Raw genomic sequence first — 13,852 nt, forward strand, 5'->3', positions numbered from 1 at the left:
TGTAAAAGAAGTATATTCAAGGTATTGAATAAAGCGTCTTTCGTTGCATTATGATGGTATTTGTATGAAAAAATCCGATTTGTTTTTTTCACGTCGGTGGCAACAAGCATACGGCCCGTTTGTTAACTTTGTTACCGTACCCAACGGACGCCTGCAACTTCAGAAGTACCACATACGAATTACCAATCCCTTTTTTTCAGATACCCGCTTATGTACAGCTTGGCAAAAAGAGTAGAAATTAAAAAGTGGCAACACTGTAGTGTCGTCCCGTTTTCATATAGATTGGTTTGAAAGGGATGACACTACTGTGTTGCCACTTTTTAGTTTCTACTCTTTTTTGCCAAGCTGTACATATGTCTGTAGGTTGTTTTAATAAAATTCAATGGAATATGTTTTTTATATACAAATAAAACAATTACTCAGGAAGTACTTTTATTAAATATATTTGCAATGGATATTTAATACCGAAACATGATATACAACTTGTAAAACTAATATCATTTTACCATTACACATCAGTCTTACAACACTAGGAATTCACAGTGATAAAATCCTTATCAATAGAAAAAGGCGGCAAAGAAAATGTGAGCGCAAAGGTTCGATCTCCCTTTAAAAAAATATATATTTTTGCGCCTTTTTCTACAGAGTTGATTTACTAGTTATATCTAAACTTTTAACTATGTTTATACTACATTTTGGCCACAAGAGAACAGACAAGAGTAATTGCCTTATTGAAAGGCAGGTAGTTTAAACGCTTGTTCTAGAATGATACATTTGACAAATCTCATATTTCATTGAAATTTGGCTTTGTAAGATAGGTAGAGTTAGACCAAGTAAAGTCTGCAACGATTTTGTATGCAAGTGTTATTTATATGTCATAATTTCATAGAAGTTTGACATTTAATTAAAATAACAGTTGCACTGCGTGTGCTATCAAAATCGTTGCAGACTTTTCTTGGTCTAAGTGGTCGAACTCTAAAAAATTACGTTACGTACGGAGCTCTCGATGCGTTTGTCCAACTTACACATTACACATAGTCCAATTCTTTCATAAGTTTAAGAATTTCTTTGAACATGCTACTATTTTTAGCTACCTTGGCCCAATTTTGTTAAATAGTATTTCACAATTCTAAACTGGAGACACTGATCAAAAGGCGGCCCCTCATTGGTCAAGCAAATGTCAATTGCAACGATGTTGCCAGTTTAAGCCAATAAAACCGTGAATAAGGAATATTGAAATTTAGTTATCTGCCTATCACATCGCTCTAGTTACTCTAGTATATTCGATTGATAGAAAGGCAACAAAATTTCGATTTCCGTTTTTGTTGGCAGGGCCTCAGGGTCCTAGTTACAACTTCTTGTTTTTCACGAGGCAGCGGTCTCCCGCCGCGCTCGCTTCGACCGCTATATATCGAACCGCTCAAACGCGAGCGCTTTCCCCTCCTCATCATACTCCTCTTTCGTAACACAGAAGGAATAAAACTCCGTATCTCTGAATATCTCCTTGCCTCCTTCCCAAGCGTAAGTCAACGGGTTATCAGCCAGCGTTACATTGACATCAAAGTGATCTAAAGCGAATGAGCGGACATCATTGTAGACTCTGTCTCTGAAGCCGGGGAAGAGGGTGTTGCCTCCATAGAGCAGGATGTTAGCAAGGAGGCTCTCCTTGTGTTCTTCGGGGCACAAGTCGATGGAGTGCATGATACCTTCAGGTATGCCCATTTGGGGGATGCCGACATCTGGAAAAATTACAACTTTTAAATATGGATACATAAATCTTACGGAAACGACGTCTTTAAAAAAAGGTCGGGTTGCACTCCTGGAGAGCCGACAGAAGTGAAAACTCAATGACTAGTCCAAAATGTCTGCAGCACTATGTATAATTCACCCATCCTCCTTTCTATTGAAAAACTTTAGTTCCGAAATTGCTGGTCAGTGAGCTTGTTTAAAATTCGAAATTCAAATTTGTAACGTTGATTGTTTAAAATTCGAATAGAAATCGTAAAGTTACCTTGCAGACCTCGCATCTTTGGTCATGATATTTTGAGTTTTATTCACCAGTACTAGAGTTCACTTTTATTAGCGATTTCATCAAGATGTAAGCTTTATTGAATTATATTTGAGGGATATAAAGTTAGAATGTAACTGTGAGATCCTCGTATTTCAACCCGTACAAGATTAGAACCTTTTTCATGTAATGTCATTGAGTTTTTCTTTATTGATTTAAATGCCATCTAAATGAGTGGCCTTCTAAACCTTACGGTCACGTAATCGCCTTACGCTGTCTCGAGTTTATCATTTTTTCCCCACAAAGTGCCCAGCGCCGCTAAAGAAGTTTTCACTTCAAAAATCTGTTTATTTCATTAAACAGCATGCATTTTCACTAGGTATTTACTAATGTTAATATAAAAAGATATTTATTATTAACTTGAGACGGTGATTATATAACACGCAGATTTCGCATGCATATATACATTCTTCATCCGAAATGTTTTGGTATCGATGTCGGCCAAAAATATATCGAACTTTTTGGACGCGCCTTCAAAAAGTAGTAGTTAAGGACTTTAAGGGCCAACCAATATTCTCTCAATATTAGTTTGGGAAATGCTGCTCTAGTTTCTTTGGTCGGAAACTAAAGACAAGACGGAGGCTGCGACAGCTGAAGAGACCACAGCTCCGGCTTATAGCTGGGGCCATAACTGGCCACGCCTCATTAAACAATCACCTATTAACCCTACGTGTTACAGATAGCCCCCTCCGCAGAGCATGCATGGAGGCAGAGGAGATAGCCGCCCACGTCATTATCGAATGCCCAGGGGTGGCAGAATACCGGGCACAACACCTCGGCTCACCGGGGTCTCTCCCAGAAGTCGTCGGCAACGTCAAGGGTCTGCTAGGCTTCTTGGTAGAGTTGGGTTGGCAAGAATAGTGCCACCAACCCACCACGCAAAATAGGCGCAATAATATGACGTCGAGTTGCGCAAACCAAGCCCGCGAGAACCCGAGAGATCTATAACTAAAGACAAGTCTTACCTGAGGGATGGAACAGTAGCTCAGGGATGGTGAATCTCTCGTTATTGAGCCTCAGGGTCTGCTGCTCCAACTCCTCGTCAGGCTTCACCACGTCGCGCAGGTAGCCGCGCCGGATGCTCGTGTAGTCCGGGAGCACATAGTCCTTTATTATTATGTTCTTAGCCCCTGTAATTAATTGCGAATTGTTTTATTTCATGTAAAACTATTACTGTAACTGAAGACAATAATAAGCAGACATAGACTCAGAATCACGAGTACTATTGAAAGAGACAAAGAAAAAAGTGTCCCCAGATTTTCATACAAAGTTTTGGTGTCAGTTTTGTTACGGTCCATACAAAATGTATTTGAAATTGCGTTACAAAACAGACATTTTTTTTGGGACACATTTTTTTCTTTTTAAATCAATAGTACTCATGATGCTGAGTAGAAATAACCCAAAAGTTGATGGATTTCGAAAAAAGTAAATGGTACACTTTTAAGTGAAAATGCCCGTATGTAATGCACATAATCAATTGAGTGATGGGATGTGCTTGGAAATATTGGAAACTAACGAAAAATGCTTTGTAAATATTATTAATTGTAGTTAAAATATAAATAACTATGTTAGATAGACACTAACCAACCTAACCTAATTACTAACCTTTGTCTTTGGCAATAGCCATGTCCCTCATAAAATCCTCCGACACAAAGCACGAATCCTCCTTCACCTGATTGATAACATACGTCTCGTCCAGCACGTTCAACTGCCGATACGACACAATCTCCTTCAAATGATTCGTCAACACTTTTCCACCAATATCTATCCTTATTATCCCTTCCTTAAACTTCTTCCCTTTGATGTAAGGAACTATATATGTAAAACTGTAACCTGAGTCTACGATAACTGTACAGTCATTGTTATGTGTCTTTCTATACTTATACTCAGCTAAATCTGTCCCGTTTATCCTCAAAAGCGTCTGACATTCGTATTCTTCGAAGAAAATTTCAGTCATCGCCTCTTGTATTGAGGAAAAATTGAATAAAGGCTCAGTTATTATCAATGGGACTTCGTTGAAATTTACTGGACAGCATTCTTTACTGAACATGTAGTCCCAGACAGTTTTCTGCGTGTCCCAGTTAATTAAAAACCCTTTTTGGAATGGTAAAATGTAAAAAAGGCCGGAAGCGTCCCGGCAATCGTCTATCTGAGAACCTATGAACGGCCGACGCCTTTCGGACTTCGCTTTCATGATGCAGTTAGGAACAATCTTTGGCTCGAGCGTGGAGAAGCCCACTTTGGCTGTATAAGCTCCATTATCCAAGATATAACACGAAGAGTCCGACATGGTGCAGAGGTGTCGGGAAAACAAAAATTATCACGGAAAACCGGTATTTATACCGACAATATCATTGCACAAGAATGAAGGTGCTGCGATAGTAATTTTCACTTGATTAGATGTTGTTATACTGCTATTTTTTATTTAATTTCGCTTAAAAATAAAGCTAGCAGCCAAGCGGATTTAAAGCCGAGAAAACCAAAGAGTATTAAATCACGAGAAAACTGACTATAACAATGACAGCTAGTAACTGTGTTACCATACGTGAAAAATATTAAATTTTGAACGTTTTAAAATGTTACTTAAACAGTCTGCTTTTTTATAAAAAAAAAAAATTCTGATGTGATGTTGTTTACTGTAAAGGACCATGCTTCGTCTTATGTTATACATAAAACTATAATTAATTCATGTCCTTGTGCTTAGAATAACACTGAGCCCTATATGTATACATAGAATAAATAAATAATCATGGTGGTAATCATTTTGTGGGTATAATAAAACGGCTCAGTAACTGATAAGTTATTTTATTGATTTAATTACAGATTGCTAACTTAACCTAGGATGCTCGCCCTCCGGAATCACATGATGCTCATTGCTCTACCTGCAACAGAAAAAAAACGAATAAGGCCCCATTCAGCATTTTGCTAGCTACCTACACCCAACCTACACCAACCAAGACCAAGATATTGGATAGATTGAATGCCACCCTATTCAATCCCATATTAACTATACTATATACACATTGATTAGTGTTTAGTTCATGCATTTACACTAATCAAAGTGTAAATAGGACCTTTAATCTCATCAGTGTTCGACTAAAATTATCTTTCTGACTATGGGTAGACCTGCTAGCCTTAAGGCTTAACCCCCTTATTCCTTAAACTTTACAATCTTCAATTAATTGCTTTATGTAATTTATGTTTTAACCCTTTCTGACAAATACATAAGTCAAGATGGCAATTTAAGACAAACAAGTGCGTTTATGAATAATTCCAATGATGTAATAAGTAATTAAGGCTAGAAGTATATCTTTTCTTCTTCATTGCGTTAGCCCGGCATTATTGCCACTACTATTGTGACTACTCCCAAGAATAGGTGTAGCCACTAGTTTTTACGAAAACGACTGCCATCTGACCTTCCAACCCAGAGGGTAAACTAGGCCTTATCGGGATTAGCCCGGTGTCCTCACGATGTTTTCCACTAGATGTATATCTATATCAAACCAAACACCATATAAGTAGTCTATGCCTATGGATTACCTTGTTTACTTCTTAAGCAGCTGGTGGCGGCAGATCAGGTAGGGTGCGGAGAGGCCGGATCCAGCGTAGACGATGAAGAATGCCGTCAGCTTGTAGCGGTTGCTGATGTCGAATGGCAGGTTCTGGAATTGTTTATTTAAGTCTCTTCATTTATTTCTTCTTAAGTTAGGTTGTTTATAACATGTTATTCAATAAAAGTAAAATACAAAAGCACATTAAAACAAAAAAAAAAACATATAAACACGTTATTTTAGTTAGGTATTATTACTCTGTCTTTTTTTTTTACTCATAACATAAGTATATACCATCGCCCACAACTGTCCTTTGGTAAACCTTATTGTAAAAGGCATAAGGTCCACAGATGGACAGTTAAGAGCAGTGGTGGGCAAACTTTCTTCATGAGGGGCCAAAACTTGAAGGAATTTCAGAGGAGGGCCAGATTTACAGCAAAAATGTATTTTTATTATATTGCTGGCCATGTTATACATTTTTTTAAATGACCGGCGGCGGGCCAAATAAATCCTTTCGTGGGCCGCACCTGGCCCGCGGGCCGTACTTTGCCCACCACTGGTTAAGAGTGTTGCTGTTTGTACAAGCACACTACTGGCAAAATGTCACTTATTTAACCTCCTAAGTCCCTGCGTACAATTTTTTGTACAGTCACCACACGGGAGTGTTATGCCATTTAGGGTTCTTGCTAAATTGGAAATTCTATAGTGTAAGTATTGAACAACCAATTTAGCTAGGACCCTAAATGGCGCAACAATCGCAGAGTGTGATGGTACATATTCTAAAATCTATTTTGAACTTTTATTGTGTACTGAGTTTAACAATTGTATGTAAATAAATCATAAGACTTCAAATGTCATAGTTAAAATAAGCAATGATAATTAATAAATAATAATAATTAATGATTATTAATTAATGATAATAAGTTTAATTCATAAGGACCATTTATTGTTTAGAACTCAACATTTTCTTGTCGGACAAGTCCAACTAGAATTAAATTTTATTCATACACAAACTAAATTATCCACCTCAGCTCCACAATAAATAAATAATTAAAACTTATGACAAAAAATATATGTAAGTAGGGTGGGATCCCATCTGTCCAATATCTTTGTCCAATGTGTATTTTGTCTCACATTTTGCTTAATGAGAGAGTGAGACGCGACGACATTGGACGAAGATATTTTATAGGTGAAACACCAGCCTAATGAATCTTTCTACTCCTGATATACTCCTGTAAAACTAAGTATGACAAGCTTAACCTATAAAGAATACCATTCCAATATTTCGGCTAACAGAAACTAAATATGCACAAAATAAGTGTTGTAAATGAATATACAATTAACTAGTAATTTAATTAAAACAAAATAAATGAATCGATTTTAAAGTTAAATACGTGATTATGTAATGTCAAAATTTTTGAAAATCGAACTCACCTCGCCAGGGACTCCGCCGTGGGAGTGGTTCCTCACGATGTTGGTCATCACATTCCTGCCCAACTTGTTGGACGCGCGAGCCAAAGGTCCTAGCATTTTGATGATTTTTCTTTGATTTTTCCTTCACGAAAAACAAGGAACTCAATGGGGTATAACTTTTTTTTTAATTAGAAAACTACCATTGCGTTCGCAAAACTTGGGAGATTTTTAAATTCCCAAGTATTTTTTAAAATAAAACCACTTTATTTAAAGGTTTCTATTAATTTATTGAGAATTACTTAAACAATAATCTACATTGTGTTAATTAATACATGGTGTTTCGTTCAATTACCTGAAAGAGAACAAAATGTAATATGTATTGACTTTGAATTAAAATTATGATTATCTATTAAATTGACTTTTCACCACTTTTCACACTTAAAAGTTATTATATGAATAACACCTTCATAAAACCTATAATTTATCGTTTAAATTATAATATAATTAATTATTTGTAACCGTATTCATAATTTTAATATGGTATCCCTACAATGAACTTCCGATTTCCGCATTCTCGTAGCGGTCCTGCCGGTCCTAATTTGAAAGTTGTTAAGGACAGCTTAATTTACCTTAATCTTAGGCTGTTTACTTATTTTTCTTTTACTTATATGATTTTAAAGGTAAAGAAATTAGGTATAACTCTGAAAAATAATGGCTTTCACGCATTATTGGCGCCATTACTTTGTAACAGTCAGCCATTGCGTGTTTATTGCCGGACCCTAAAACACTGGAATGACTAGAATATTGATTTACTATTCGTGATGTCACATAAGCTCATCCTAAATTAAATTACAAAGCGAGAAGGTTACAATGTCTGAAGGACGAACAAGGGCGTAGAAGGGTGTAGCACAAAACCGAAATTCGTGAATTGCGGGGATCTTTTTCTTTTACTCCAATGAAGGCGTAATTAGAGTGACAGAGAAAGATGCTCGCAATTTGCGAACTTCGTTTTTCGCGGTTATAGAATTGTACATTCAATTGATAAACCTTATTTCAAAGATATAAGGTTTACCAATGGTTAGGTAAAAGTGTTGTTGTTCGTACACACCCTGCGTTCGCCTTTTAATTTACTAAGTGCTGTCTCTGTATATGTAGGGTAGACTGGGTACGGTTGTGCCAGGGTACGGTAGTGACAGTCGTTATAACATCGAAACTATACGGATCGTGGGGTAGACTTCAAGGGGAGAAAGAAGCGGCATACAAGTTTGAATGCGTGTCCCAGTATTCCGTTAGCCAGCGAGCGACGTTAAAGTAAGCAGGAGTCCACATTGCTTTTCAACATTCAAAAGTATTTTTTATTGTTCGATTTCTTTCGATAATTGCCGGTAATTGGATACAGATAGATTATTTTCATTTTTTTTTCGTTATAAGTTGATAATTAATAGTTAATTACGAGTGATTACTTTTTACGTAGATTATTAGGCCCAGACATGGCAAATTTTTATTTTAGAAAGTGTAGGTTGGGTACGCTTGTGACAAATTTTGTGGGTACGGTTGTGACTACCAAACTTAAGGCGAAGCAGAGAGATTGTTGACAGTGCTGCTTTTACAACAACAAACAACAATAGAAAAACATAATAACATACACACACCATATAAATATACATACTTATAATATACACATACAATAAATATATATAAGACGAAACATGTAACGCTTATAAATACATTATGAATCTTAGATAGTGAAGCGCAGATTTTAGTTCATTTGCTATATTAGTGTAACTAATTTTGTTTTATTGTGTTATGTTACATATTTGTAACAATAAAAGTAATTATATACCATTTTGGTATATGTTTTATGCCTGTCACTACCGACCCCAACCACTGTCACTACCGTCCTTGGGGTGTGGCCGGTTGTGACACTTTCCCTTTTTTTTTCTAATTTGATGTTATGACTAATACAGCGTCTATAGGCAAAATATTTTAGTTTTTTTTACGTAGACAAATGTACAAATTACGATTCATGTTACTTTTTTCCCCGTTTACTGGTGAATTAACAAAATTATTGACGTTCAAACCAAAATTGGCACAACCGTACCCAGTATACCCTACTGTACACCCTTGTGTTTGTTTTCACATGTGCGTTAATTATTGCCTACCACTCACTGAGTGTCTACTCTAGTTATACGAGAACGAGTTCGAGAAAACTTGGCCGACTTGTCTGACGTTCTGTCCCATAGAAAAAAAATCTTCTTTATTTGCGCAAAAAACTCTACCTTTTCCTATTCAGAACACGATACCAAATATGCCCTTAAACTAATCCCCATTTTTTTGTTACACCTTGTATAAATCACTAATATCACTATATCTTATAAAATAAAGACCCCCGCCGCCTGTCTGTTTGTGTGTATGTATGTGCGCGATAAACTCAAAACTACTGAATAGATTTTCATGCGATTTTCATCTATCAATAGAGTGATTCTTGAGGAAGGTTTAGGTGTATAATTTGTTTAGGTTTACCCGTTCGAAGCCGGGGCGCGTCGCTAGTATGTATGTTTAGACTTACCATTTACTTCTTCCTGAGCTGATGCAGCACGATGAGGAAGGGCGCGGCGATGCCGGTGCCCACGTACCAGAAGAAGTTGAACGTGAGGCGGGCCCTGTTGTTGATGTCGAATGGAAGGTTCTGAAACATTTCATTAGAATAACCTTTAAAACCTAAAAAAAGCGCTGGTGGCCTAGCGTTAAGAGCATGCGACTTTCAATCCGGATGTCGCGGGTTCAAACCCCGGCTCGTACCAATGAGTTTTTCGGAACTTATGTACGAAATATCATTAGATATTTACCAGTCGCTTTTCGGTGAAGGAAAACATCGTGAGGAAACTGGACTAATCCCAATAAAGGCTAGTTTCTCCTCTGGGTTGGAAGGTCAGATGGCAGTCGCTTTCGTAAAAACTAGTGCTGACGTCAATTCTTGGGATTAGTTGTCAAGCGGACCCCAGGCTCCCATGAGCCGTGGAAAAATGCCGGGATAACGCGAAGAAGAAGAGAGAATCTTTAAAGACCTAACATCATGGGGACTCCAAAGCTCACAGACTCCGTTGGTTGGGCTATATTGAGAGACTGGATGAAGATCAGAACGTGAAAAGAGCATACCTGGGCCGCCCAGCAGGAAGACGTCCTATTGGACGCCCCAGGTATCGCTGATGCGACATGGTGGACGCGGTTCTGCGCGAACTTCGAGTCAACAATTGGCGAGAGGTCGCACAAGACCGAAAAACGTGGCGCTGTCTTGTGTCGGAGGGAATTTAAGACGGGTGCGGTAGGCCAAGATCGAAATGGCGGGGCGACCTAGATACCTTCCTCAACAACTGACCGGAAGAGACACTAAATCGGAAGTCGTGGAGAACAAGGGGAGAGGCCCTTTGCCCAGCAGTGGGATACCAAAATAGGCTAGTAAAAAAAAATCTTCAAAAAATCAATACGTATGAATTTATTTCACTATCTTTTGCTAAAAATGGATGAATCATTCTGCCTATCTTGTTTTACGCACAACTTTCAAGAGAAGAGCGTACTCCCATTTTAAAGGCCGACAAGGTACTTGCAAATCTTGCAATCCGTCTGGTTCATGTGCGATGATAAATTATCCACCATCAGGCGAATCATCTGCTCGTTTATCTTATATCATGAAAAAAACGTGTCGTATTCGACGCGCTATATACTATGCAAAGGATTATGAAATGAAAATACTATGAAAAAGCATCGAAAAGCATATTTCGATGAGGTTGTCGGTTGCTTTCGTTAAGCCGAGGTTTGTCCACTTTCAGAAAGGGTCCCTGAAATGTGCAGTTTTTAATACCTTTTCTAATTTTAATTCAGGCAAGACTAAAGGTGTGTAAAGACGGCTGTAAAGCTCGTTTCTTTAATTAATGTGAGGCTTCATTGACAATGGCTTCTCCAACCACGCCACGAAGAATTATTAAATTATTTGCAATATTAATCTTAAACTTCTTAGTTATTTTACTTCTTCCACCCATTTATGTATGTGATTCATTTTATCTTTACGATCCCGCGTTCTGGCTATATAAATATGTATTGTACTGTCACTATACAATAGTGTAAGTATAATGTTTGTACAATTTACATATTACAAACAAGTTATGAAGCGCAGCTAATTTTAGCACATTTACGACATCCATCCGTCAAATATCTTTGCAGAAAATTCAATCGACAGGATCCCAGCAGCTTAAAATTAGTTCGTAATTTGAATGGAGCTTTCAACATTTTTTAGCCTAGTTTGCCTTAAATTTACCTAATCAGAATCACCAACCGGTAAATAATAACATAGCAGGAAAACATTCATATTTTGATCTGCTATCTTGTATGGTTTTTGCATAAAAGTATATGTTTCAAAGTGGCAAAGTTGGACACTAATAGTATTAAAATTCTATTATTTTATTCTGAGGTTGTGCAAGAGGATTTGTATTGTATTGTGAATGCAATGAAATATGTTTATTACAATGTGCATCCGTGATATCAACCATAAGAATTATAAGAAACACTACCCGTTGTTGAAGTTGAAACCGTTGCATGTTACTCCGCAATAAAAATTATGTTTTTATAGAGATCCTGAGCGATTACATTGTTCACCGAACCGGCGACGCCATGAATATATGCACTAGGGATCAACTTACTAACTCAATAATCGACACCTTTTCTCTATCCCTTTCACTCTTTGTTCGTGAAAATGCTAATGAAAAGAGATGGCATGATCGTATTTTCCTTGTTTGTAATATCAGAGTTCTTGTTTGCACAGGCTGCAGTCGCCATTATGTATGTTACGTATAAATATGTATGTGAACCAAAAACAGGTTCAGCGAAATCGTAAACATGGAAGGTCTATTAACATACTTGAAACACTTGAAAATACTTGAAATTTTTGCCCTCATAATTTTGTTCAATTGAATTCTGACTCAATATATTAGTTTATGGGCTTCACTACTCATGATTAAATTATTATCTTTTGGATTAGAAATACTCTTGAATTGAATGTTTTATGGTCAAACTATTGGTCGTAATAGAGTGAACTATAAATCATGGAAATATATATAGCTGACTATAAGCTACAAATTGTATTTTATACAGATATATACAGACTTTAATTACATTCATTTTACATATATGTACGACTGAAAATGAAGTAGATATTCAAATCAGTTGTATGACGTCACGTCACGCTCCCACAGGAAAGAGACTGAATATTAACTTGAATATATAATTGCAAGTTTGTAGTTGTGGAACTAATTAATAATTTATGCAACTTTTCCTCATTGCTGCGATGCAGTAAAACAAATGAATGATAATGTGTAACTAATTCAAAAAGCACATTGTGCATTTTTATATTTTACTCTTATATACTTACACACTTACAAATATTTATTTATTTATTTATTATTTGTATCTCCGTTACAAACTCTCGGGTTTTTAAGCCCGGTCATTTATTATTATTATTTATTATTTGGGTATCTTTATTTTTTTGGATAAATTACACAATTTCAATCAAAGGCGCAGAACCTAAACATAAAGGTCACTCAAGAGGTCGCGCAACTAACAACGCATAAGATCCTAAAACTTTGAAGTGCCTAACTTTTAAGTGACTTTTAGATAGTTACGTAATATATCCACGTACCTCTCCAGGAACACCTCCATGGGATCCATTCCTCACGGACTTCAGCATCACATTCCTCCCCAACTGGTTTGAAATTCTGGCCAGGGGTCCCAACATTTTGACTTTCTATCCCTTTAGTACACTGCCAACTCCTAACACACCGTCCAGGTAAATGCGATAAGATAAAAAGATAATCGGGTATTGGTTCGATTCGATACGACTACTTTGTAGCGATGATAAGCCTTCTTTGCCCACGTCCGCTGTAGCGGCGTGGAATATAGTAATACGTCGGTGTCTGAAAGTTAGTGCTATAGTACTATAGTTGAAGTCTGGGTGGCTTTTAGAAATGGTCAGTTAGCCTTGTTATTAAGTCTGGGTTTTATAGGCAATTCTTTGGATGCCTAAGGTTTAATGGGTAATAAAGTTACCATTTTTAGGCTTCGTCGTAATATTTAATGTAAAGTTTTACACAACATAATTATGTACCAATCTATTGTTTTAAGCTTTGAGTTATGTACGTTTGTGGAATAAACGACTAGAGTCATATTTAAAGATTAAAAGGAGTATATGAGTATATGTCCAAATTTCATTAGCTTAAATCTCACGATATAATATAATTTAGCCTGTGAATTATTTTATAAAAATAATAAAATAACGAAGGCAAATGTTTTTAGGTTCTTGCATGCAGTAACATGATTAACTTTGTTAGCATAACATTTTCAGTCCCGCATTATAATCACCACATTATGACATAAAGGTATACTACTATCTAGTGGCTCTGTGAGTTGTAGACCTCGTGATAACCTTAAAAAATAAGTTCGGAAACGAAAACTGTGGTTACTACTAATTAACTATTGAACCAAATTTCACGAGAACCGGTTAAGAAATGCGACCTGTAGGTAGAGGAGAGCACAACGTATTGGTTATATTCACTTTGGAGAACACCCGGCAATACGAAACTTTTTCGCCCAAGCTGAAACGGAAACCTTCGCTAACGCTCGGTCAATAAGATTAAGGTCACGTTAAGGTCACTCGTTAACTAACGAATGGTTCGTTAAAAGTTAAAAGAATATCGATCTTGTTGTATTAAGGGACCTAAAGAAAATGGATTTGTTTCGTCTCATGCCCGAATAGATTTATTTTTGCTCT

The 13,852-nt window shown here is 36.8% G+C and overlaps 2 protein-coding genes across 2 annotated transcripts; both read right to left on the bottom strand.

Annotated features, from left to right (window-relative positions):
* Positions 1 to 1,091: 1,091 nt before the first annotated feature.
* Positions 1,092 to 4,526, bottom strand: LOC134802702 (actin-related protein 6). Its single transcript, XM_063775347.1, has 3 exons — positions 3,674 to 4,526; positions 3,034 to 3,198; positions 1,092 to 1,739 (listed from the first exon to the last, which is right to left on the bottom strand). The coding sequence occupies exons 1-3, from the start codon at positions 4,356 to 4,358 to the stop codon at positions 1,405 to 1,407; spliced, it is 1,185 nt and encodes a 394-aa protein (XP_063631417.1). The 5' UTR covers positions 4,359 to 4,526; the 3' UTR covers positions 1,092 to 1,404.
* A 1,073-nt stretch (positions 4,527 to 5,599) lies between these two features.
* Positions 5,600 to 12,820, bottom strand: LOC134802670 (uncharacterized). Its single transcript, XM_063775304.1, has 6 exons — positions 12,725 to 12,820; positions 9,609 to 9,721; positions 7,902 to 7,906; positions 7,590 to 7,651; positions 7,054 to 7,176; positions 5,600 to 5,730 (listed from the first exon to the last, which is right to left on the bottom strand). Exons 1-6 carry the CDS (start codon positions 12,818 to 12,820, stop codon positions 5,614 to 5,616), a joined length of 516 nt encoding a protein of 171 aa, XP_063631374.1. The 3' UTR covers positions 5,600 to 5,613.
* Between the last annotated feature and the right edge of the window lie 1,032 nt (positions 12,821 to 13,852).

This window comes from Cydia splendana, chromosome 25 (genome assembly GCF_910591565.1).
Source record: "Cydia splendana chromosome 25, ilCydSple1.2, whole genome shotgun sequence".
NCBI classification, from domain to species: Eukaryota; Metazoa; Arthropoda; class Insecta; order Lepidoptera; family Tortricidae; genus Cydia; species Cydia splendana.